The sequence below is a fragment of the Dicentrarchus labrax genome, unplaced genomic scaffold, assembly GCF_905237075.1.
Source record: "Dicentrarchus labrax unplaced genomic scaffold, dlabrax2021, whole genome shotgun sequence".
Classification (NCBI taxonomy): Eukaryota; Metazoa; Chordata; class Actinopteri; family Moronidae; genus Dicentrarchus; species Dicentrarchus labrax.
Window position 1 is genome coordinate 16,232,510 of NW_026136713.1, and position 27,918 is coordinate 16,260,427.

At 44.2% G+C, this 27,918-nt stretch overlaps 1 protein-coding gene across 1 annotated transcript in view; it reads left to right on the plus strand.

The window, feature by feature from the left end:
- The first annotated feature begins 4,524 nt into the window (after positions 1 to 4,524).
- Positions 4,525 to 27,918, plus strand: part of efnb1 (ephrin-B1) — a 57,696-nt gene continuing 34,302 nt past the window's right edge. The window contains exon 1 of the mRNA XM_051420584.1: positions 4,525 to 5,602. Within this exon, the coding sequence (XP_051276544.1) occupies positions 5,487 to 5,602 (116 nt within the window). The 5' untranslated portion in view covers positions 4,525 to 5,486. The remainder of the gene's footprint in view (positions 5,603 to 27,918) is intronic.

Consider the following 27,918-nt stretch of genomic DNA (forward strand, 5'->3'; position numbering starts at 1 on the left):
GAGGCCTGGCCCCTCCCATCTTCACACCGTCCCCTCATACACAACACACACACACACACACACACACACACACACACACACACACACACACACTCTCACACACTCAAAAAGAAAAGAAGGCACGTCCACAGGTCCTGTCCATCACACAGGCCTTAATTAGAGTGGATTCGAATGCACCCTTTTGTACCCTTCTCACTCTCTCCTCTTTCTTTAACCCCCACCCTCACTCATTTCACTCTCTTTCACCAGCTCCCACCCTCTCTCTTTCTCTCATTTTTCCCTCTCTCCCCTAACCCTTTTTCACTTTTGTTGCCCTCCTTTTCTTGGCAGGGAGTGAGGCACCTCTTCAGACGTTTTCTTCTCTATGCCTTGAGCCCCTTTCTATCCCCCTCTTCTCTCGGTGCTGCCACCCCCCCCCCCCCAGTCTGGAAGCTGAGTGTGACCTAATGTTTGACAGACAAGTAGCCTTGGAGAAAAGACTCATCTATCAGAAGCTTGTAATTCTATTAGAATGGACAGAACATCCCCCCCCAGGCCAGCATTTGGCATATTCTCTCCATCAATTTAGCTCTTCTCTAAACCCTCTGGGCCACGGGCCTACAAAATCCAGTTTACGCTAACAAATAATCACAGTGAGTTAATAACGTGTGTGTGTGTGTGTGTGTGTGTGTGTGTGTGTGTGTGTGTGTGTGTGTGGCTTGCATGTTCTAACTTTCTACAGGCTTTTTCATCTGGAATTGTTAAGCGTCGAGTTCTTTGATATTAAGCATCAAAGAACAATTTCTCTTTTCAAATTCTAATCTCATCTGAGAGGCTAAAAAGGTATAATGCATGGAACTGTGGAGAGTTAAGATAGGAGGATCACAACCAGCTACTAATCAGGATTCTTATCAAGATTCCAAGATGTTTATATGTAGACAAAGATGGTTACACGAAACGACTATTGTCTCGGCTTGTTATTAGACCTAATTACTGATATGAGAAGAGAAGAGAAGAGGTTTTGCTCACATCTCCTGCTGGGATGTTAAATTGAGGAGGACATGTTTAGCGCAGATTGTTATTTGTCTGTAATCAGTGCTTTCCTGTCAGTCATGGCAGCAGAGATGAGTAAAGGAGAGGAGAAGAAGTGAAGCAAGAGAAGGAAAAGAGTGAGGGGAGGAAGACGTCTGGACAGCAATCAAGCGTACCACAAACAGGAAATGTAAGTCTGCGGATGCCCCAGCTGTTGTGTTTGGCCCTCACTGCTGTTACAGTTAAATCAAAGCAGCATGAATGGCTCATACAACAACTTTCAAGTGTCAGCCTCCGAAAATAGTTAGTTTACATTAACAGAGTTTTCCCACTGTTTCAGTTGGCTCAGTGTTTGGAGTGAGTCCATGTTGTTTGCGTTTATGCCCTTGGGTTTCCTTTGGTGAACACTTTACTGTGCGTGAGACGGACGGGAAACATGCTGCTAAGTGCTTGTGTGTGTGTGTGTGTGTGTGTGTGTGTGTGTGTGTGTGTATGTGTTGTCTCAGTGGTTAATGGCTGCTCGATATTGATTACAGCTGGAACGTCCGAGTCACATGTTGCTCGTCCTCTCTAGATAACGAGGGTTAACCACTTGACCCCGTGCATGCCAAAGTGGGTTCTGCTCAAACCTGTGGATCCGCAGCCCCGGCTGGAGCCACGTCTCCCTCAGCTCCGCCGAGGCCGCAGCCCTCTGGTCTCCGGCCTGGCCCATAGATCAGGGCTGTGTCATCGAGCCACACTAGAGGGAAATGTGCCAGACTTCATTAAGGGCAGATTAAAAGCAAGAGGAGGCCACTTTAACTGTGATTTATTTTCACTGTGAGGTTGCTGGGCTGACTACAGGCCCGCAGTGGCTTCATCCCGGAATGATGATGTCATGGTTTCAGTGTTTGCTAAGTGTAAATATCAGATTGGGAAGGAACTTTGTCCTCGGGAACAGGGTTCATCTTGGTGTCTTGAAGAAAAGTTAGTCATTCTCTTTCTCTTTTGTTTTCCTCTCTCTAACTTTTCTTCATTTTAGAGCTGAAATAAATCAGACGGTGAACGGAATATTACTCTGTAACTGTTTTGATAATTGATTCATCTTTTTAGTCATTCATCTAGCAAAACTGCTTGATTTCCTGCTTCTCTCTGTTTTATGTCATCATAAACTGAATCTTTTTAGCCATGTTAGAGACATGTCAGTCTGTTGGTCCACCATTTTCCAGACTCAATGATCTCAACTGTTGGATGGATTGCCATTAAAGTTTGTACAGACATTCATGGTTCCCTGAGAATGAGTCCTTACTATGGTGAATCGGTGACTTTTGCTCTAGTGCCACAATCAGGTTGACATTTGTGGTTTCAAGTGAAATGTCTCAACAACTATTGGATGGATTGCCATGGAATTTGTATAATCTATATAGTGAATAATGAATCAATTAACCAAAAAACAATGATCAGTGGGGAAAATAATCTGTAGTTGCAGCCCTGCCAGCCATTTTAAAGGGTCTGAAGAGCGTCGGCATATGAGCGTCCGTGGTATCAAAGTACATTCAGGCTATTTATAGAAGTACTAATCACAGCCACCTATACACATTAACACGATGACCTCATTCCTGGAGAACGCCACAATTTCATAGGTGGCTGTCCAAGGGGGAAAAAAATCAAATTGCCTTTCATGGTGTGTCTGACTGAACATGAACTCCTTTGTCCTGACAACAGTGTACTACACTTTATGTCATGTTACATAAAGCTCTTGTGTTTATGTTGAATAATGTGTACAGTCCAATATCTGTTACATATCCTCTATAATCCTCTTGTACTATATGATGACATCAGTTTTCTTCTGCCATGTGTTGTGTTGTAAAAGATTAGTTTTGATTGCTTCTGAAGGCAAATCTCTATGAAGTGTTTTTGATTCTGCTGATTCCAAGCTGTGGTTTGACGCCACTCTCACAACAACAGCTCGGTATGTCCACCACCATCATCGTCTGTTGTCTCATTGGCTCACAGAAGATCAGGTATCTATCTGTGGCCATCTGATTGGCCATTGAGGTATCAGGTAGCCCAGACATCCTGGCCATCAGACGGGACATGCCAGCTTTGTGGCAACTGGCCTGTGTTTGCTGTCACTATGACAACACTCTGGCGGTCTATAGGCAGGCTCATGAAGATGCAGCCATGGCAAAACTCCAGCAACGCTTGTTGTATGAAAACAACTTCACAAGCTTTTTCCCTTGCCCATACACCTTGGAAGTAGGTGACTTGGTGCCAGAAATCCCTACTCTGATACAGCCATGGCACTCCAACTTCTGTGACCCCTGTTATCACTGGGCTCACACACACATATGAAACATGTACAATGCACTAAATATAAATACACATAATTACAAAGCATAATCATTTGGGTGTGGTGCTGATGTTGATCTTTTACAAGGATTTATGGGCTGTCAAGTCACAACAGGGTGTAATAAAAAAAAACTGTCAGGAACCACAAGCCATGTCTGTAAGTTTCTGTCTGTCATTGTTCCTTTCCAATTATACTGAATCCCCCTCCTGTATTCTGTGAATCGATTTCATCCCAACCATTAGGGGGCGGCATTGATTGAATAAATGCTGCAAAATTAAGAGAAACTCTCCTACTCTCTCTCTCTCTCTCTCTCTCTCTCTCTCTCCTCTCTCTCTCTCTCTCCACACACACACACACACACACACACACACACACACACACATGCATACGCACACAAAGGGGGCACAGACATGGACATGATCAATTATGTGTCAAGCATTTCTTCCTCAATGAATGAATGGCCCAATGACTATAGGCTACCGACCGTCTATTGTCTATTGACACTGGAGACTAAGTTCTCATGCAGTTCATTATCCCAAAAGGGGACAACTAGAAAGAGATCCAAAGAGACCATTAATCATCATTCCTTTCAAAGAGGAAAAAAAAAAGAACGGACCAAAATAACACATACTGTAATCCTATACAGTGCATTCTAAGGATTTTTGCAAAATTATACAATATATAAATTAGGTGACTTCATAATAGTATTACACAGAAATTATAGCCTAGTTTCAAAGAGAAAATATTACAAATTCACTTATCCTACCTACCACAGGCATAGTTATAATTCCCCGTGGGCAGATTTTGATAGGCCTTTATTATAGGAATGTTATGGCTTAACTATTCAGTGCTGGGTCTACAGGGGCAAGCAGGTCCTGGATTTAAAGGGGCCAAACTTTTTCCCCTGTAAGCACTTTTACGCACGCTCCAATAGCCTATCACGCTCGTTTTCCTCACCAAAGCTTTCAGTATGACGAATAACTTCAAAGTCCATTTCAATTTGGGTCGATGGCTCAGGCCGGGGTGGAGGAGGTGGAGATGTGGGGTCAACCCAATAACAGACTCCCAGCCCCCGCCTCCCTCTACCCACCATCCACCCCTCCACGTCCCCATAAATGCCTTTGCTTCCTGCTTCCAAGTTCGGACAGAGCGCTGTGATTGGCCGCGGCTCGCACTGTGGGCTGTTCCCCGTGCGCTCTCCTCGGCTCGGGTTACAGTTGAGCTCGAGCTGCTGCACTCACCGGAGCGCAGAGTGTTGTGCACGGTTAAAATAACACTATACCGGCATGGAAACGTTGGCAAGCGGATTCAGAGCCACCGAGCGGACTGGCGAGCAAGTCTGATCTTCCCACGGCACTTTTTTGTGTCCGAGCAGCGACAAACAAACGGGGAGACGTACAGTATATTTACGCACTGGCCCCACGCAGCATGCCCGAGTTGGACTAGAGGCTAACCCCTGCTGGAGCGCAACACGCACGCGGAACGGCGCTGAGAGCCGGGAGGGATATTTACAATAGAAACTCAATTCCTTTGCGAAGAAGAATAGCAGAGAGGAGGAGGAGGAGGAGTGAAAGATAACACTGGAATGAAGTGGACCTCGGGATTCCCGGCGTGCTGCGGAGTTGTGACTGATGGATGAATGTGGTCATCTGTAGGCTATATACAGCGACAGGTACATACACCATCGGGGGAGCTTTGACAAAGACACGGCGCAGCGCTTCATCGGCAGCCGCATCGCCAAACAATTGTGTCTCCAGAAAAAACTGTGCGATTGGTTAGATCTGTTTCACCGCACATGAGATCGCTGAGTTGAGTTCTCACCACTGAGTAATAAGGTCGCGAAGGGCTGTTTTTTTGTCTCAGCCACAGGTCAACCAGGACACTCGGGGGGCTGCTCTCCTTCCAGATCCTATCAAGAAACCGGGAGGCTTCTTCGCACGTCCTGCGGACAGTTCAGCCAAGGACACAGGGGCCTGGAGCAGATTTAAAGAAGTCGGACAGAAGGACATGTATCTGATATCGACCTCACATGCTCCCGACTGATCGTAGCTCACCTTCCCACCGGGCGAACCACAGATAAAGGCTGCCAGGCGCACTGTCCGACGCTCTGAGTTATCGGCTCACTGTCTGTACGTTTATCAGAATGGCGGGACTCGGTTGTTGGAAGTATTATCTCTGGATCTTTATTTTAATGTGCAGGTCGGCGTTACCTTCAGCAAAATCGCTGGAGACTATAATTTGGAGCTCGCAGAATTCCAAGTAAGTCTCGTATTTCATTTGTACAAGCATAGCAAACTCACTGGGTGTGTGCGTAATGGAGGACTGACATTACTGGAAAAGTTGCTATTGTGTGCAAGCTGGGTTAAATGTTCTGTTAAATGTAGCAATTATGTGAAAAAGAACACAAATTTAGTTTTTTTAATTGTCATTCCTACGCCGCAGAGTTTGTGTTGATTTATTTCTCAGTGGGGAATTTCCCAACACCAAAGAAACACAGTAGGTAGGTGCCGAGCATATACAATACACAGTAGGCCTCACTTAAAACACAATAATGGGGGGTAATTATAGTAATTTATGACAATATTACACGCACCTTTTTATTACTAGACTGAGGGCAAAGTCTGCTCGGACTCTTCAGTTCATACTATCTCCGAGTTTGTCCACTTCCCTACAATTTCTTGTAATTTGTGTAATTAGCTGAGTAGAGAATGGAAGAGAAAAGTGAAGGAAAGCATGCCAAGTGTGTCAAGGTGTAGCCCAGTTGTGGAGGATATTTGTCCTCTCAGCCCTCCCAGCAGCCCTGGACATGGGCTGCTTGGCTTCTGAGAGGGCCACACTGCGTCCCAACTCTCCACTGTTTGAATTCAGTTTGCCCACAAAAAAATGTGTGATAAAACGGTTTCAGCTTTCAGAGGAACAAACGCTTGAAATGAATTAAATTTCTTTAATTGTCCTGGCTTGGATCCAGCCTAATTTCTCCCCATCGAATCCAGGGCAAGTTTCTCAAAAGCAGGCAGTTGAAGCCAGACATTTTTCAAAAAAATTTCTTATTATTCCCCATCAAAACAAGCAGAGTGAGCCCAGACTGCTGATAATAAAATACGCTCTGGTAACAATTATCACCCACTTATACTTGACTCCCACATTTGCATGATGTTGGAAAGCATACATAAGGGGAAAATAAACTTAAAAAACGAAAAAGAAAAAAAAAATCCCTCTCCTGTATTTCTCTATGGTTAGAGCTGAGGAGCTGACCTTCATTTGAGCTCACAGCACCAAGGGGAAATGGAGAGTAGCTCGACCAGCTTATAACTAGAACTTACTCATTCAAGTGAATCCATGATTTATACCCCAAATGTCAGATGTCATAGGAGCTCGTTGTGCAGTCAGCGAGTATGAATATTGCTGCCATGTTCATTGGAGTGTGTGTAGCTATGTGTGTGTGTGTGTGTGTGTGTGTGTGTGTGTGTGGCCTGGTCCTAATGGTAAGACTACGGCCCATCAGCTTTTATTTGACTATGGCTGCAGAGGTAGTGGAACAATGAGCGTCATCAGATTGAGATATCATACACACATATATAACATTTGCAGTCATGGGGAGACAAATGAAAAAAAAAGGGGGGAAGGAAGACATTTATTGATTGATGATGTCACCTGGAGGGAATGTCTTAGAAGGTTACCACGCTGGTTTAGGGATTGGAAGATCACTTCTCCATCTGTTTCTCCACTCTGCTCCTTGTAAAATCCCCATGCTGGCTGAATATTTCATAAAGTTCACAGTGGAACAATAATGCACTCTGCAAAGTGTTCTCTCAACCTAATTATCCAGCTCCTCTGTGCTTAGAAAACAATAGACAATTATCTTGCTGTGTGCAGGCTTTGCAATAACAAAAGACAAACCTGTTTTTCTTCTGAAATGTATCAGTCAGCAGCGCCGTCTGATAGGCAATAAAAAAGGAATACTTGTACAGCAATCAGCATCTGTCTTCTCCGTTTGTTGTTTTAAACTCCATCTCTCTGTCTTGGCCTATATTACTCCATAGTGATAACAGAGTGAGAGGCCTATAGAAATGTACAGTACACTATCTGGTGACTTATCTAGATTTACGATGTCTTACTTCCTGTTCCCACTTTGGGGAGCACTGCTGCCTCAGCTAATAAATTAATCTGGCCCTCTGCTTGCACACTGTACCACATACACACAAAATATAACAATACCAGTGCTTCCCTACAGGCCATGAGTTATGATACAAAGTATAGGAAACCAGCAGGTTTGGGCCACTATGTTTGTGTGTGTGTGTGTATGTGTTTCTATTCTTAATGTGTATGGTTGTGCAGGCTTATGTGCGGGTCCCTCTGAGCGTTCCTGCTGTTATGGATTTCCATGTGAGGATGCTATCACTCCCACTCCTGCTTTATCAATAACTGGGGTTTGCTTAATTGATTTCTTCCCAGCGTGCTTGAACAGGCAACATACATCATCACTGTGGCGCTGTCTGGAAAGAAGAAGGAGAAGAAACATCCCCGAGTTTTTAGTTTTGCTGCGGGATGTATCAGAACTTTTTTTGATATTTAATTTTAGGCTGGATGAGTGAAATGGCAAGGGGTGGAGAGGGGGGAATTGGGAGGAGGTGCAGCCGTGCAGAAGAAGGCTGGATGTGTCAACGTCCCCGGACGGTAAAGAACTGTCTAACATTTGATCAGAGCAAATCGGATTAGTTCTCATTTAGCTGAGTGGGATTACGGCAGAAAATGTCACTTTGTTATGACTGATCACGTCCCATCGCTTTGGCTGAAGCTAGCACAGCAATGCACAGGCATACTACATACAGTACACACATACACTCGCAGTGTGCTCGGGAATGCTGCAGCAGTGCCAATTTAATGATAATCTGAGAAGGTTGCTATGAGTGGCTCCTGCTCGTCCTCTAACCCTCCTTCGCTAATATTTACCTCATGACCTGTAGCTACCACAGCCTGTTTGCAGCAGAACAGGAGACAAACAAGATGATGGGAGAGAGACGGAAAACACACTTGCACACCTCTGAAAACATAGTGAGGAAACAGCCACGGGCTGGCCAGGAGTCTGCTGCACCGATTTTGAACTCCTCGCATTTCGATGAGGCTTGGAAACAGTTTGCAGACATTTTTTGGTCTCTGTGATGCTTTTGAAGCCCACAAAAGAGCTCAAAATATTGTAATGGGGAGAGAGAGAGAGAGAGAGGCGTTTGTGTCGATAGAAGTCAGCTAAAGCCTCTGCTGCTGTGAGTCTTTACTTACTCATCTTATTTTGCTGCCCATTGACCTCAGCTGCCTGGCTTACAGTTTAACGGTTGGCTGGTTTGGTTTATTGCGTGCTTGCATGGTTTAAGGGTTCGGTGAGTTTGATGATTAAGCTCGATTTGATTACCACTGTGATGTTTAGTGATATTCAGCAAACATGTTTGTTTTTTTCCAAAACCAAAAAAGAAAAATATGTTTTTTTTTTAAAGAGGAATAAAAACTGTACTTTTAGATAATGAGGTGACAAGTTTATTGTTAAATACGTTTTCAAAACAACATTATTTTATTTGACTGCTATTAGTAGAATAGGTGCACAGAAGGCCTAATTAAAGTTCAAGTTTTGTTTTCATAATTAGCTTCTTCCGATAAGATAATTGGGGGAAGAAATTGTTTTTCCAATAAGGTAATTAGGAAAAAAACAAACTGCTGCCTTATCTTTGTTTTTCGAAACAGATGTTATCAAAGCAAAATGTTTTAAAGGTTTATTCTTGAACACAGAGAAACCTTTGACTCCTGCAAAGTGGTGTTCACAAAAGCTTAACTAAGCTGACATTTAAATATAACAAGGATTTCAGTAGGAGGTTAAAAAAACAAACTGAAACCACAAAACTTGAAACTGCCGCAACCTGTTAAACAAGAGCTGGGCCGAAACTTCAGGACTAGACCAGAAATGGGATTTGGTTCCTTGCAAGGAGTCCAGTGAATGCTACCCTTTGCTGCTCGCTGCAGTGTGGGTCACTGCTGAGAGGGTCAGAGGCCTGTTTTTGTTTCTTTCCTGTCCCGCGCCCTGCTGCTTGCCCCTTCTACCCCTTGCGATATACACCTTCCCTCTTCTTGCCTGCCCGAATCCCCCCTTTCGACTCTGATCGTGTTTCCCTCTGATAAAGATCTCATTACACACAGAGAGGACTTAGAGCCTGAGCCCCACTCAGAGAGAAAGAGAGAGGGCCAACCAATAAGAAATACTTCTGGACAGCAACTGGCCCACGGTGCTGTAAAGGCACCCTGTGTCTCACTCTGAGGACAGCTGCGTTTGCTTTTATGTGTGGGCACTTCTGTGTCGACATGTCTGTTGTTTCAGCGGTGTGTAACGACGAATTCTTCATTTGGTTATCTAAATGAGGCACCTGGGCTCAGAAAGGGGTCGCAGCGCTTTAAATTATTTCAGGGAAAAAATGCAGTTTTTCCATCATGGTTTCTCTCCAGATGGACTCACTTTATCCACTGGTGGTTTGGCTGCCACATCACTGAAAAACTGATCATTCTGCTTTTTGTGTGTTATTGATGCATTCATTTCTTTATATTTAAGCAGTGGTGCGCATGAAACCCAGTTTCGCTCCCCCGGCTTTTGGACAAGTAGCATTTGCAACTAATTTTTAGCATTTTTTTTCATGTGCGTGTATGAGTTCCCAACTGGTCCTCATCACCCAGAGTTACAGTTGGGTTTCTTTCAAGACATATTATAGGGGCTGATTTTAAAGCTGGGACAACAGCTGACTGCAATGAATCACTTGGAAGAAGAGCTGAAGGGATTTGTCAATTAATCAGCGAGCTGATCAAAAACAATCAACGGCAACTTTGATAATCGATATGGCAGTATTGATAAAAAGGTCTATTATTGTACAGTATCATGATAACAATGTTGTGATGTATTACATTTTATTGGAACTCATTGAGAAACTCTTAATTGCTAAACTAACCAGACAGGAATGTCTGGTTTTTCGTGTTTGGTTTGACCAGGGAATAAAAAATCCTATACTAACATTGATGCAACAATCATGTTAATGCAACCTAATAAACCCAGCAATAGACACCACAATATAAGATTAGAAAATCCTCCAGACAGTTGACAAATTCTTAGTGTCTCGTGTTATTGCCATATTGGCCACACCTATAATTGATTACTCACTTGCAAGTTATCAAACAAGTCTGTATTTCCCCGTTTCTGTTTTTGTACTTTGTAGATTAATACCTTTTTGTTTTGTGGACAAAACAAGTCCAGTGACAAACTAATCGGTTACTCAAGAAGTAACAGACAAATAGTCAATAAGGAAAATAATTGTTAGAACACACAATGCATTGTTTTAATCTTGAGAGTTTTGAACTTCTAGACTCTCACATAGGCGTGACAAACATTGGCTTATGTTGTCTGTTGTGAGTCACAGAAAACTATGACAAACCTGTTGAAACTTTGTGCTACTCAGCATGATTGTTTTGGTAATAAAACCACATTCATTAAAGTTCTACGTGTGTCAAAACAAAAAGTATCGGGTTTGGTGCAATCATTTCTAGTCCAATTATTTAGTAAAAAAAAAAATGCAAATCAAAATGAGCTCTTTTCATTTTTATTCAATTTAAGCTACTATTAAAGGATGCTAAGTCTCATATGAAAGGGACAAGTATAAGCTTATGGAAGTGAATGAGTGCTTGAGAGTGCATGTCGGTGTGCCATTGTTCTTTGTCCAGCCACAGTGGAGCATTAAGGAAGTGTTAGAAGCGTGCCAGTGTGCCCCTATGAAAGTGTTGAGGGCCGAGCGGTGGACGAGTGTGGAGTGGCTGAACAGTGGCTGCCTTACAGGCAGTTAGCGACCCGGCTTCATTAGACAGAGGCTCTGGCTGGCAGCAACCAGGAAGTTCCCATCAGCTCCAGCTCTGCCAAGCAGAGACACAGGCGCTGGTGCTGGAAAGCTTCCTTTAACATTTTTTCTCGTCGCCTCGCCTGCACTTCAGCTGAATCAAGTGAAAAATGGAGGGATACAGAGTTACAGGAAGTGGGGAAAGAAGTTGGGCGAAAGCGGGGAAAAGTCTGCCTTTTGTTTGCCATCTTAGTTCTTTTACATAAGAGCAGTTGAAAATAAGGGGATTAAACAGGAGAGGAAAGGAAGCTGATGTAGAGCGTTGAAACGCGGCCCTGGGCTCAACCGCACATCCTTTCAGTCCAGCGTAGAGCTCCCAGATTACTTCCATGTGTCAGTGCGAGGGGGAAAGAGAGGGAGAAAAGAAGAAAGGGGGACAGAGAGAGAGAAGTTGAGCGATTGAAAAGCAAGCGGACTTGGATTGGTGGAGATCAGCGGCGGTGTTGGACAGTGGAACGGATCTGTGTGACAGCCATCTCTAAAACCATTACCCCTGCGGCTCCGACTCGGGAACTCGTAACCTCCTCCTCTGGACTGACCTCATAGACTTAACTCTTTCTCAGAGAACCCCTCTGTGCTGTGGAGGCAGACCTCATCAGACGCCAGGCCCAAACAGCGGGCAGGCAACCTTTACAGCCAGCTGCAATACAAGTTTTAAGACGTCATGAGTTGTCACCGACATACAGGCAGCAAGGGATCTGTTTTCCCCCAGTTTGTGGCACTCAAAAGACTTTTGTGGGAAGGTTTGAATTTAGTGTGCCAAGACTTGGGGGAACGGGTTGAGGAATTCCAACAAACAATGACAAAAATGGATGGGAGAGGACTAGGAATGCATGTTTATTCACATATTAAAATGTCATGGTTTTGCTGAAAAACTGAGCTTCGTAAATGATGCAAGTTTAGACAACCGTTCCTTAATTTATTTAGTACTAAAGAACAAACTTAGACAAATTATTTTTAAAAAGTAATTTTACTCGCTTTTCTGGAGCTTTCTACCTCATCTACAAAATAACAAAAAATATACAAGACAACAACTTAAGGCCCACTTACTAGTAATTTTGCTGGATTTTTCTGGAGCTTTCAACCATATCTACAAAATTACAAAAAGTATAGTAGACCCCTTGCAAAAAAAGCTACCTTAAGGTTAAGGCTTTACTAGTGATTTTAATTGCTTTTCCTGGAGCTTTCAACTGCATCTACACAATTTGAAAAAGAACAGTAGACAAACACAAACTAACAAACAAACAAAACAAATACAACAGTTACATGTGGTTGGAGGCTCTGATAAAAGCTAGTAAGTCGACATTGAGTTAAGATTTTGTTTGTCTGATTTTCTGAAAAAAATATTCTTGTCTTTTAAAGGATTTTTTTGATCACCCATTCTAATATAAAATACTATAATATAATATAATGTAATATATACATTTCTTATAGGAACTGTTGAATCACTTACCTGTGGCTCCCTAAGTGGAACCAAAGTGAGCTTTACTTTTACAGTTAATATTTTAGTAGTAGAGACTGGATGAAGCATGACCATACCCAAGCAGCTCTGAACATATCATTAATGATCATCATGGAGCTCTTTGTTCACTGTTATGAGTATACTAATGGAGTGACAGTGTAATTGAATGGAGTGGTAGGATAATAGAATGATAAAATGATAAAGTAATGGAATAGTGTGGTAGCAGCCCCGTTTTCCCAAGGGATACCCCCCTGTAAGTGTGTCAGGATGGCAGATGGGCGGTCTGTAACAACCCCCCTCCCCCATGTTAATTATAAAGCATCATAATCCATCTATGGCATACAGAGGCAGGACACGGAGACTATTAGGGGAGCATGGAAATGGCACAGTGTATAATCCTCGGGACTTTACCACTATTAGGCTCCCCAGGCATCAAGCAAAAACCACTCATTTCTCCAGTAATCTTGTTTCAGCACTCCCTTTCTTGCTCTGTACGTGTGTGTCTCTGTAAATGTGTCCAAACTTTTGAGATGTTAACTGGAAGTTTGATTTATCTTTAATTTTTTCTTCTTCTTCTTCTTTTCCCACCATGCCCAGAGGCAAGACAGACAGCCCCAAAAGCCTTCGAGTTTGTGTGTGTGAGTGTGTATGCGTGCCTCCGTTAACCCATTCTGCCAAGTCTTGGCTCAGCCTTTTCTAAGCAAACTCCCAGCATGATCCCGGTCCCCCTTGTGCTGGTGAGAGGAGTTGGAAGAAAAGGCCTGTGGGACTCCTGCTGCTCCCAGGCCCAGTCCCGGCCCTCCGCCTACAAGGGCCGGGCCTGGGATTTGCTGTGCGCCGGGGCTCTGTGTGGCAGCTGTGACTGACGCTTCAATCGCCTCTCCCTGGGACACCCCAGTGCAACCCTGCATTCCCTTTCACACCTCGGAAACGGGGGAAAAAGACAATTACACACATATTCAGCAACCTCCCTCTCCCAGTCTTTGCACAATACTGCATCTCTGATGTATGGCCATTTACCAGATCTATAAAAACATTTCTAAAGTTTCTGTGTTTTGCAAATAAGACCTCCTTCTAAACAATTTGCAAATTAGTTTAGTTGTCTGGACAGCCTGTCTGCAATTTTATTATGTATTTAAAGTTGCTCTTGTTTATTTAATTTTTTCCGAGTTGTCCTCTCCCTAAGTAAACAGTATAACTCCACTATTTCCTTTGCATTTCCCTTGATATTTAGAAAATGTAAGTAATGGAAAAAGATTTGAGCCTAAAAGTGGAGTTAATGCTATCATGTATGGATTGTCAGTAAATTGAGTTTGTCTCCTGGCTATTGGAGCAGGGACTCGTAAGCCAGCGGGATTTAAGTCTCTTAATTGAATTATTTTGATTGCTGACTTGATTGATGGAGTCAGATGTGGAGCGTTTTCCATGAGTTTTTGTCTGACTAATTCTTCTTCCAATAGAGCCATACCAGACAGATACAATAGGAACCTGCAATCAATCACAACTGCAACCCAGAGCATTTTGTTTTGAGAGAAATGTGCCTGCCATCAGGTCCGAGTTCCACAAGCCATCCAGACAACGTAAAACCAACAATGACATCAGATAGTAGAGCACTCTAAAGTCTAATCTTCCCATAATGCCATGCTAAACCCCACAGAGACCCACGGCAGGGAGAAAGGCTTTTTTATGCCCCAGCGCTGCTCCTCCTCCCATGGCCTCTGGCTCTCTGTGAGTGTGTATGTGTGTGTGTGTCCATGCATGTTGGGAAGAGAAAAAGAATTCAAGAGTGAATGGAGATGTCACTGTCAGACTCTGGCCTCCACATGAATCTGCTCCAGAATGGCCATATTGGCAGCTTGTGTGTGTGTCTGTGTGTTGAGTGAGAGAGCCTGTCGGGGGTCTGCTGTTTCCCCTCCACGCCGAGTTCTTACGGTCGTGATTGGAGCGCAGCAGGACACAGGTCTATATTTCATCCTATTCATATGAGGGAGGCCGTTTCATCTCCCACACACATGTTTTCCATCAGATGTGTGTTTATTCTCCCCCATGATGTGCTGTGCTATAGAAGCCTCTCATCTCTCCAATATTGGAAATAGGAGTGAAGGTCTGCTAAAGCAAACACAATATCCTAAACCTCTCTGCTCACTTTATTATGAACTATGCAGAGAATAAGACCGTAGGCATTGCGTTGACTCGATTTAATGAGTAACCATGGTACTTTTTCCTCTAACGGCGGTAATATAATATGTCACACTGTGATTTTAACTTGCTAATCTTAATGTGCCTCTCTTTCCGTGCTCCGCTGTCTCATCTTCCATTTTCCCCCTGCACTGAAAACTTTGACTACTTTTAGCTATTCTCCTCATCTGTCTCTGAAGTCCCCCACTGTGAAACATGACAGCCCGAACCTCCACCACATCACTCCTCTCTTCTCCTCTCCTGTCTCTGAGATGAAAGCTTTTCTTTGCAGACAAACCTCTGTGAGTCCTTTCTGTGTGCCGGGCCCAGGCCTGTGTTTCTGCTTTTAGTAGCTCTGTTTGCAGCATTTTCTGATTTATTTATACATTTCTGATTGTAGCACCTCGTGCATGTCAAGAACCTCAAAGTTGGAACCTTGCATGTGCATTATGTGGGCTGAGTCAAATTCTTATTTGAAATATACATGAATGCATGAATATATTTATTGTTGAGAAGCCCCTGTGCATCCGGGAGAGTCTCATTTCCTGTCGTGACCGTGCTCTGGAATGGAGTGGCGTGATCCTTGAAGGCGCCCCACATGCGGCCACCAAATAGAGCCGCTTGGTGCACCTCTCACACAATGGAATGGTAGAGGGAAGGGAAATGATTTGGCTCCTTTTTGAGGGGCTAGAGCAGTCGCTTCAAAGCAGTGTGCCTGGCTGAGGCTTTAACCGGCCTTCTCTCTGCATTAGATGTGCGTCCAGTGATGAGCCTTTGAAGGGTGCGGGCAGTTCTGGCTGGGAGATTGCGATTGCATTGCACGGGTGTTGGGGTTCGGGCCTTGCAAAGAGCCTTGCAAGTCCCTGGCTTCAACAGGATTTTGGTACTCCACTCTCAGTGTTGCTTAAGTAGGCTGGACTAAAACGTGTTGACCTGAAAGCCGCAATGTGACGAGGGAACAGCGGCTCTGTCACGTTTGGATGTAGACACACACACACACACACACACACACACACACACACACACACACACACACACACACACACACACACACACACACACACATATATATATATCACAGCGGGAAGGTGGTGTGGATATGTGTGTGCAAGCTCAGGAGTCAGCTGTGGTTGACTTGTGCAGATTAAGGTTTGAGTGTGCGTTACAGATGGCGGTAATAATGATCAGATAGCCCTTGTAATGGAGACGGCCCAGTTTGTAATGGCTTCCTAAAACAACACATGGAGCGTCTTTACGAGGCCACAATCCGCCCGGTTATCACAGAGCAAACTGTGTGAATGAGAATAGCATCATGTCAAACAAGCTATTTATTAGCACACACATCACATTCACACACACATTTCATTTTAATACCGACAGCCTGCATCTTGCTTGCGCTCTGCTTGTTAAAGGCGAGTGTTATCAGAGGAGACACAGACTCCCGCTTCACCAGTTAGGCCGTCCTCCCCTTTTACATCCACTGTTAATGAGCCTAATGATGTGTGTCTCCCCGATTGCATCAGTCAATATGCTGTTCAATATGGGTTTTAGAAACCCACTGACAACTTAAGCATGTCCGCCTGGATAAGATCTCCCATCCAAGGGAGGAAAGAAAGAGCAACTAATTTGTCTTGGATTGGATGGGACATGTGTAGCTGTCTTTTACAATCATGAGCAGAGATTGTAAGCAGAGAATAGACTTGTCACTCAAATTCTCTGATAAGAAGCTGCTTTTAAGACACAGAACGCAGCTGTGTATTAAAAGCACTGTGTCCTAGTTATAACAGCGCCTGGCGCTCTCTCGTATGTAGATCTATTGTTTGTTTGGTGTAGATAGATTTCAGCTTTTTCTGTCTTTCTGTTGTGTTCCTTTTTGATTTCAGTGCAGATTTAGTTTCAGTTACGTTTTTATATTTCAGAAGGGCTTTAGTTGGAGGTTTTTTTCAGTTTATGTCAGGAGGTGTTTAGTATGTTAGAGACCAGGGACATTTGTCTTTATGCTTTGCCGGAGAGTTTCCGTAGAAGTTTAATAGCCTTGGTATATTGATTACAGATGTGCCTTTTTCATTTCTACTGCGTTTTTTTCACTGCATTTAGCTTTATTATTTTTAGTCACATTAGTTAGTGCAGCTTTCAGCACACGTACCCAAAGTACTTACTCTATTTTTTACATATAATTTACTGTGCTAATATTGGTTTCTTTCCTCAGTAAAAAAAAAAAAAAAAAAAAGCAGGCAGAGACCCCTGTGACACTGATAAAAGCTGTTTCTTTTATAAACCACACAGCATTTGATTGATCTGTCTCGTGGTCTTGATCCCTGGGCTTGGCTGATTAAACCTATCCATCAGCTTCTCTTATCAGCGCCCTAACAGATCGACTGCAGGACACTGAACTAAAACCCGTGTATTGTTGTTACACAGAAAAAGTCAAAGGCTAAGGACAGGGAGGGGAAAGGTTTACCAGAACTCCCCTCTTTGAGGCCTTGTGAACAAAGCAAGAAAAAAATCTCCACCATGTTGTTTTAAAGAAACAGCTTCTGTTTAAAAAAGGGTTTTAAGATAAGCATCCCTCATGCTATTGTCATGAGTGTGCTGCACTCACACACACTTTTTTCATCGGGCATATTGGAATAACCTCTAAATGAGGTTCAACAGTGGCATTGCAGATTGTGACTAGAGTGTTTCCCCTCTAGTGGGAAATCAGAAAGTAATGTTTCCTGTCCACAGTGTGTCAGCTCCCCACTAGTGATGTGACCCTGCCCCTGATCACAACTCACACACAGACATCAGCCAGATAATGACATCTCTTTCACTGACAGGCTGTCATTCACATGCCTCTGCAAGTGTCGACACACACACTTGGTCGTACACATGCAGGCATGCTCTTGTGCTCGCTTGAAAACGAGGGCAGACGAGCACGGTCGGCGTTATGAATCATCTGAGTGATTTGCAAGTCAAATAGACAGTTTCATAAGATGTGCCTGTTATTTTGTGAAATAAATTTGAGTTTCTCATCTTCCGGGTGACTGTTAAAGCAAATACATCAAGGCGACTAAAACGTGGATGATTGCATGTCACTTTGCTCTCATTTATCTGCAAGCATCTATTACCATCATGTTGTCAAGTCAATGAAAACAGCACAGGAAAAGGCAACAGATGGGCTTTTATAATTCACAGATGTATGATTTTGGAACAGTTTGTTAAAGATAAAGCTTTTTTTTTTATCTTATCTTAAACTTATCTTAAAAAGTGCATTGATTTATAATTCTTAACATCCGGAAAACAAACTATTTCACATAGTTCAACATTAACACAGACTTTAATGCTGGATAACGATCATATCACAGCCTGCATGCTGGTTTATCATCACTTTATGGCATGTCAAAATCAGATACTGCCAAAGTTTCCAACTTGCTTCCTTATCAAGAAACAATCAAAGTTTACATAGTCAGAATTGGATGTTGAAAGAAGATGGTTTATTGAAATCTTGTTGCAACATGCCCTGCAGAAGCAGGTGTGGACCCGCTAGCTCGCCTACTTGCCGCTAGTGATTTGGGGGGAGGGGGGTGTGAACGCTCCCCAAATGCTAGACAGGAGAAGTTGCCTGCGTGGCACATTCATTAACCTGGTATCTAGCTAATCTCCTGGCTAATTCATTTAGTCCTTTGAGCACTCCTGTGTATTAATATCCTCTCTGTGCTGCCGCTCATGGGATGCAGTAGGAGCGTAGCCATGGCGATGATTGTGTCATTATTTTGCAGTCAGATGAGTGATATCCCAGAGGGCTGTAGCAGGGTTGTCCAGGCCAGTTGAGAGGGGCTGATTAGAATTGCAAATGGCCGCCAAGTGTTGTGTTTATTGTGTGTCTCAATATTGGAGACAATCAGGCGAATCAAAGCCCTCAGCTGGAGAGATGGGACTACGGCACGGTGGGCCTCTCTGGTTGGCACCATGTCCTCAGTGCTTGCACAGTGCTACCTCCCCCCTCCCTCTCTTCTTGTTGCCCTCTCCCTCGGTCGACTCAGTCGTGTGTATAGGTCCTGAAGTACGTGGACACAGCTGGAGAAAGAGAAGGGGAGACAGAAAGAGCCACTAAATCTAGTGCACTCAATCATCTGTAGTGTGGTGGTCCTCTCACACAGCTGAGAAATATTAAACACGCTTTATGATAATGAAAGCGCTGGCGACAGACATAAATATCAGTGGCAAAGTGCTGAAGGATTAAAATGTCTTGTACATTTGCTCATAACACAAATTTGTCATTGATTTCATTGCTTCCTGAATCGTTAGAGACAGAATTATCAGCTTTTCATCAGTGGAATTTCTCTCCAAGGCCTGTCTATGATGAGGTATATCAAGTCACATATTAAGGGCGCAGGAAGAGTCAGATATCTGCATGCAGTTCTGGTGTCAAGCCCTGCAAATGGAACCTATTGGCAGCCAGCCCTTGTTATGGCTGGGTGACAGACTGTGGTGCAGAGTGCCCTAAACACACATTTTCTCCGCAAATCACTTGTGAATTGTTCTTACTCAACGATTGGCCATTACCCCATTATTGACTCACTGTTTGTACAAGATTCGGCAAAATCCATCTGAAAGTCATCCAGTCCTGTTGTGTGAGACAGGAAGCTAGTGTTTTAGCTCACCGTGTAATTCACTCTGTCAGTTGCACACAGAGAGGCCTATCTTCTCTTGTTTCGCTACTGTTGGCTTTTAAAGAATGTGTGTGTGCGCTCCTGCATGCATATGTCCCTGTTCGAACACAGGATAATTCCTCAGGTCATACATGGCTCCGCATATAGCACCGCATGACCAGTCAGAACAGGCATGTGTGAGGCCCAGGTACAGGCATGCATAGTGAACAGGTATTGCTACAGGGAGATGACTGTTAAAGCTTTTAAAGTTTTATTGCACCACATATGTTCTCTCAAACTTGTGCTGCTGTAGGCTAAATGAAAATCCAAGTTAAGAGGAATGTGTTCACCCTCTACGTAAATCCCTTAGATTTACTGTGAGCTTTTTTTCGTGACCTCTGAATGAAGGAAAGGCCAGCAGCTATCATAAGACTCACATTTCTGACATGATATAATCAAGAGTCACCAGCTTTGAAAGGCAACAGTCAGTGCATGTGAGAAGCTGCAGCTCACGGCCTGTTTAGACAGCGTTGTGTGCCGTTGAGCTTGACAAGCAGTTGATGAGAGATCCTTAGAATTTCGTGTGTGTGTGTGTGTGTGTAAGGAGAAAAAAGAGAATGCTTGAGAGGGAGAGTGTGTGTCAGATCGCCGACGTGGCTGTTTGTGAGTGTGTGAAACCAAGGAGAGAGTTCATGAGGTGACATCTCGTCAGCTGTTTGACTTTCCCAGTTTCCCAGGGAAGCAGTTTCAAGAACAATGCAGAAGAAAAACCACCAACCACCAACAATTGAAGTGCCACAAAAAAAAAAAACGGTGCTGTTTGTTGGTGACTGAATTATTGCCGTTGCTTGAGATTGGAGACAGGGGAAATGTGTGAGTGACTGCACTGTGCTTGTAGCAGACACATATCACCTACCGGACTCCTCTACCCATCCATCTCCCAGCAATCCTCACAATAGCAGGAATACATTAAAAAAGAGTGAGTCAGGAGGGAAGGAAGATAAATATTGTGTTAGTATTTTCCCCGTCGCTCCCTTGCAATTGTCTTTCACATTGACAGATGAACAATGAAAGTATTTTGAACTTTGCTGCATGCTATCTTTTACTTCTGGGTTCAGAACCGTGCTGTCAAAGCCAGACGTGCTCTGGCAGAGATTGATTGATTTGCTTTCTGTGCGCCATGTCTTCCCTTTGTTCTTCCAGGAAGGCTTTGGTTTCTCTCCAGTCTTCTAGACTCTCTGTAGCTGTGTCATATTAACACCTGTTAACAACATACAGACTCATAAAATATCGATTCAGCTTCCCCTTGATCATAAAGTGTTGCTATAAAATCCAAACTGGAAGTAGTTAATTCTGTATTCTGAAAAAGACACACCACGTCCTTCTGCAGCAGAACTTCTGCTTAAATGAGTATGAGGGAAAGCAAAAAATAAATGTCCTTTCAAGGTGATCCTTGAATTGTATCATTACTATTAAAAATAGTTTGACATTTTGGATACTGAGTTTATTTGCTTTCTTATTGGGAGTTAGATGAGAAAATTGATACCACTCTCATGTCTGTACACTAAATATGAAGCTACAGCCAGCTTAATGACTGGAAACAGGGGGAAAGGGTTAGTCTGGCTCTGTCCAAATTGAACAGACTCAGCATACTAGCGCCTCTAAAGCTCACTAATTAACATGTTATGTTCTGTTTGTTTAATCCAGACGAAAAACAAAGTGTAAAAAAGCCACATGTTACAGGTGTCAGATTTAGTTACTTTTCGGCAGAGCCAGTCAAGCTGTTTCCCTTTGTTTTTTTTTGTCTTTATGCTATGCTAACCAGCTGCTGGCTCCAGCTTCATATTTACCGTACAGATATGCGAGTCTTATCAATCTTCTCAATTACTCTAGGCAAAAAGCAAATAAGTGTATTTTCCAAAAAAAATGTTGATGGAGAAAAAGCTTATTTGTAATGGGTGTCAGGTTTGTTTGGGAGATGTCTTGTGGCTGATTGGATTTTCAGATGTGTTGGTGCCAAAATACCCCCCCCCCGTCTGTCTGAGAACCGACTCATTCCGAGCACGAGTTTGAAAAATTAGCTAACTTCAGCTACAAACTATAACCTGACTCTCATCCTCAATGGGCTTTTCACTTTGCTTCATTACTCAGTCTAAAACTGTGATCCCTCGAGTCATTTTTAACCATGCTGAGATAGGAGGGCAATTGTTAAAAATTGAATTTAACCATGACTGGCTGTATCTAAGCCAAACAGAATTTAAATAACTAGTGTGTAATATGGAGCAGTGTGTGTGTGTGTGTGTGTGTGTGTGTGTGTGTGTGTGTGTGTGTGTGTGTGTGTGTGCGTGGTGTGCGTGTGTTTATTAGTACATGTGATGTGCTGATTGAGTAGCAACATTAAAGGCCTGTTTTTTTCTCGGAGAAATGCTTTCCGAGGGCTTATTGATAGGGTTAGAGATACAGAGCAGAAAATGGCTGCTGGTTAACAACCCGGGCAAGCTGCGTGGGTTTGATAATGGTTATGATTCTTTTTCTCTCTAGTTTCTCCTTTGCTCCCCCAAGTGGGAGTGAAACACAATTGGGTGAGTGTGAGAGATGCTATTGTTTGTCTGGGAGGTTCTCCTGCTTTCTCCCCTCCTGCTCTGCTCGGCACTGATTACAACCTTGCATCCCAGTCCAGCTCTTGACTCTCTGCTCTGCAGCTCTTAGTCCTGGGGGATTCCTCTCTCCACGACTGTCCAGCCCCCCCACCATACAAACACACACACACCAACTCTGGCACGTTTGGGGTGTCTGGCACACTTACACACACACACACACACACACACACACACACACACACACACACACACACACACACACACACACACACACACACACACACACACACACACACCGTCACCCACTCAGGCATGTATGGACACGTATATCTGCACACACAGTCACACAAACACACTCACTCATACAGTGGGTTCGGGCCAGGCGGGTTTGGCAGCAACTGTAGACTGGGCCTGTGGAGAGATCTTTACGGAGCATGCAGAGCCCATCTGTGGCTGCTCCTCAGTGATGGGAGGCAGCTGGCTGTGTGTGTCAGTGTTTGTGTATGTGTTTGCGCATGTGTGTGTGTGTGTTGTGTCGTGGCCAGGGAAGGAACCATTGGAGGAGCAAAGAGTCTTGTGTGTGTTTGGGTCACAGAGCAACCCCAGAATGAGGGCTAAACTCGGGCTGAAACTGACCCAAGCTCTCGCGTCTAGCCAAGCCAAATCTTCTCCTCTCTCTTCACTTCTTCTCACCACCCCTCTCACCCCCCCCAGGCCTCCAGCTGGAAGAGCTCAGTCCCTGGGCTCCGGGATGAATAAGTGGAGACGCAGAGTGCAGCAGTCTGGGCCTTCTCTCGCTGTCAGTGATATCGTGGATGACGTTCAATCATAACCACATACACCCATGCTCGCTTAACTCCCCTGCTCTTAGAGAGGGATGGGCTCAGCATTGACAGAAACCACAGAGGCCGTAAGAAGAAACAGATTATGCTCTTTCTCCGCCCTAATGACTTATGACACTCCTCTCGCTCAACAGTCCTCTTCAGCCTGTTCGTCTAGTAACAACGTCCACTTCTGTCCTCCTTGTAGCAAGGCCATCTGGGCGTCATCTTGTTAGCTCATTACGGCCGTCGATGGTGTGATGCTAGCCCCTCATGTGACAGTGATCGAGGGCAAGCATACTGAGCTTGTTTGGTGAACATGAGAGGTGTGTGTCAGCCGCACTCATCTGTGTGTGTATTATAACTCGCCTGTGTGCAACTGTTATGAGTCACGCTGAATCTGATTTGCTCTGCATGCCAGCCTGTTGACTGAGCTAACTGAAGCTAGTGTGTGTTTGTCTGTGAGAGAGAGAGGGTGTCTGTGTTCACACGTACAAAAGCAGTTCTCTGCGGGGTGGAATTCAGGATATTCTGTCTGTCTTTTTTGCCTCTGACATCTTCATTTATGTACCTCTAATGGGGACAGCACAGAGGGAAAATACCCAGCTTTCTGCCTTCCAGCAATTCACTGTTGCCAAGTCTGGAGTATAAATGCAACTTGGATTGAGTTTATAGTTTATCCAATACAACTACCCGTTGGCGAGTTTGTCCTGCTTTTCTATAATAAGGGTCAAATCCTTCCTGCTTTGCTAAACAATTCTGGAGCCAGATGGGCCTTGTTTTGCTTAATTTAAGAATCCTTGTGTTTGTTCGTGTGTCTCTCTCTGTGTGTGTGTGTGTGGCCTGCACCAGCATTGAGGCGACTTGTTTACCGTGTTTGACATGTGAGGAAACTGGTGTGTGTACTCTGCGGGGCGTGTGTTTATGTGTGTGTGTTTACAGTCAGGACTCCCAAAGAACATCTTCCCCTGCGACGGCCTGACAGAAGCCAGCTATGTATACAAGCACTCGGGTTGAGCCGCTGGCTACGAGTGCAGGCCTATGACCGGCTCACCTTCATGCAGCGTCGCGTCAGACAGTAAAGGGAGATGGTTCAAACTGGTTTCAGACCCGTTAGTCAGATAACCGACAGTTCTTGTGACAGTGTTATAGATGCGGCGAATTTCTCTGGAGCTGTACAAACATACTGACAGTTAGATGATACGTGCCTTTCTCCCAAGTATGAAATGATCACACTGTGTCAACAGCGTATTGTGGATCTTAACCACACATCAAGAAGGAAAGCCATTTCAGAAGCTGCTGTTTGAATGTCTCCATTGTAAGGCATGTGGCTCTATCTTGATGGATCTGAAAGTGGTTTAAAGCTGAACCAGTTCCTGCTAAGGACAATTATTTAATATTGATTGACTTGAATGAGAACAGGATGCGTTTGTACCCTGTGATTACACAAAACATAGACTGCCTCTGGCAAGTGAATCAGCTTCAAACCAATATACTGGATGTTACACAAGAGCTCATCTATAATACTCTTTGCATAACACAGCTTTGTGTTCTTAACAGACTTAAGAGTAACCACTGTCATGTGGGTGAATTACTGTAATGTTTCATGAGAAGCCATAAAATTTATCTGAATTGTAAGCCTATGGAATATTGATTGAGACGGCTGTGAATATGGCTGCCGTACTGAAAGTGTCATCTGTAATAATAGGGAGGAAGCAGCCACACGGATTTTGTGGATAATGCAAAAGAGAAATGATAATTGGTGAGGGAACACTTTTCCTGGCGTGATAATTACCACGCTGAGAGCAAGGGGAATAGAGTACCTGTTGTGGTGATGATTGTGTGTGGAGTGTGTGTATGTGTTTGTTTTCACATGACACACTCATGCTCTAAAGGCCAGAGAGAAAGAGTGAAAGATTGAATGTTAGGCTGCAGAAGCGAGACCGTAAGTGGAAGAGGTAGTACCTGCATCCGGGCTGTTGCCATGTTCCTCGCTGGTAGAGATGGATTGCCCTGTATACATGGTGAAGGATAACTGATTTTAATTGATATGTACGGCATGTTCATGATGCTGCTTGGGAGGAACAAATCAATTTGACACCATTCTGTTGATATGAGCCGTTTCTGCCTCTTTCTCTCACAGTTCCTGTGACTCGGGTCCATTCATTCAGCAGCCGAGGCTGCCTGCCAGTGGTATGCTCGGGGCAGAGGCCTGAGTTGACTGGACGGGGGTGGAGAACATGGGGCGGGGGGGGGGGGAGGGCTGATTTGGGGCTCTGTAAGGGGCTTTGAGTGGGCCTTAGTGTAGGCGGCGTTTTATATGAAAGTCGGTGAGGGCAGGGTCCTTGAATAGGGGTGGCTGGGTAGTTGGGCTGGGAAGGTCCAGGATGCACCCCACAGTGCTTTTGTGGGCTCTCACATCCGTGTGTGTATGTGTATGGGAGGTGGCGGGGGGGTTGTAGCATATGTGAGATCATGTGCTCATATTCACCAGTGGAATGTAAAAAGAGAGAGGAGGGGGTTCTCCTCTCGCCTCTCTTTTTCCTCTGCCTCGTTGTTTTCTGTTCTCTCTCTGCTGTGCTGTAGTGTAGGTCTGTTTGTATAAGCTCTTTACAGGATTGAGCTCGCCGTGGAGCCGTCCAGATGAAACAAAACCAACCTCATTTGGTTGTTTTGAAAATGATTCTCTTTATTTTGTTTGGTTCAGGCAGATCCACCTCGTTGGACTTGAGGGGAATAAAGGGTCTCTCACGTTCAGGGTCATTTCCCAGAAACATCGTTTGTATCTGCGCGGCTCTTCCTCTGTGCACTCAAACTTCTTTCATCAACAGGTCTTATAAAGTCTCCAGACAACATGAATGAAAGATGCAATTCAACCTCCCTTTTCGCCCCTTTTTCCTTTTCGACCTCCTCAAAAGTACAATAATCTTCAGTCACTCGTCTCCTCCTCTCCATTGCGTGGCTGTGTGTAGCACCGGAGTGGCGCTGATTAAGCCAACAGAGAGACAAACGGGAGACAAAGTCCCAGCCCACCAGTTTAGTTTCACATCCTGGACTGGAGCTGGGCCGCAGCTTGCCAAGTGGAGGGCTTTTAAACTGGGCTAAACACTAATTGCTGCCCTATTTCTTTTATGTTGCTTCTTTCCCATCTGCGATGGCGCTTCCAGACCTCCACAGCAGCCAGAGCCTCATTATAGCAGACAGTTAACAAAGGCTGGGAAACAGAAGCAGAGAATTCACTTAGGATAGCTATCTAACCGCCAACTAGGAGGCCTGCTCGGAAAATTGAATCAATGACAGGGGCCGGCTTGTGATTAAATCCTTCAGGGATATTAAGATATTAAGATTTTGGAAATCTTAATTATTCATCTGAATTGTTGCGGCTCGCTTTGATAATGGAGTAAATGGGTTGTAAAACTGAAAAGTGGGGTGTGAGGCTCATTGTTTTATTTGAGAGCCAGGCTTTCAAGTATTTTAAACAGAACATTTGAAAAAAAGTTGCCAACAATTTCCCTACAAAAAGCTAGAAAATAGAAAACACCTACTTGTTGACTGAAACAAATCAAGGTTTAATTGTGATGTTTGCCTGATAGTTCTGTTTTTTTCCCTCCGGTTTCTCGCTTGTTTTTCTGTAGGTGTTTTTTTTTGTGTGTAGCGAGAGAAGGGGGGTGAGGGGATAGGATGGGGGGGGGAGTGAGAGAAAACAGAATGAGGGAAATGTTGAGGAGGTGAATGAGAGGGAAGGATAAAGCTAGAGGGAATGAGATTGGGGAATAGAAATAGAGGGGGCTGAGATTGGGGGGATTGAGAGAGAAATAGAGAGAAGGTGGGGAGGAGAGGGGGTGGTCAGCAACAAAGCCTAATGTTGCCATGGAAACTTGTTTATGCCTCACTGATGCATCTTGTAGATCCAATTAGGGACTGATTGTGTCCGTGTCTTCATCGACACACGCACATGTACCCTGGCATGATGCATGCACAGACACACACACACACGCATGAAAACGTATGTACACTTAAACAGACACACACACACATACACATATGAGCACATGCACATGAATGTTGCTGGTGAAAACCAGCAAATTGTTGAAAGAGGTAGGACAAAGGATACCCCGCGCTCTCTCTCTTATCAGCCCTTGAATTAGTGCAACCCCTCCTCTCACCCCCAGCCCCCTCCTCACCCCCATGGGCATCAGACAATAGCGTGGAAATAACGTCTCACCCGCTCCCAAGGCTTATACCAGAGGTCCCATCCGACATGCTTTGATGACATCATATTCCGCCAAAAAAGGGGGGCTTGATGGACAGGATTCTGACCGTTTTGCCAATTTCATGTTGCATTTATCTCTTTTGTGAATGAAGTCATTTATTTGGTAATGTCCTTGTCTAAGAAGAATGGCCATGAATATTGAAAAGGCCTTAATCCAATCATGTTCATTTTCATGGGGGGTATTTCTTCAGAAAATGGGACTTTTTAAATGATCGTTTCCTACAATGGCTGGCCGTTCGCCAGTGTTTAACATCATAGGCGGAAGGACGGCGATCATAAGCTCCCCCTACACTCACACACTCTTCTATCAGTCTCTTTCAGGAGGCATCACAGTCCTCCCTTCTCTGGGCCTGTCTGAGGAGTCAGTTATTTAGTGGTGAAATGATGTGTGTGATGATGAAATGAGGGGCTGTAGATAAGGTGAGATTACACTCTGAGAGAAAAAGAATGGAGAGACAGAGAGCGACAGAGAGGGGCCCAGCCCCTGATGTCTTGTTAAAACATGAGGGATCAGAAAGAACAACAAATGCATTGCGCGCTGCTAAATCCTGCTTAAATCCGCTGGCATGGGCAGATCTAGCAGATAGCCCCGCTGCTGTGCTCGCTGTCTGCGACCATAACACACACACACACATACACACACATACATAAACACACCCGTGGTCAGTCCGGCTGTCTGGGTTAATGC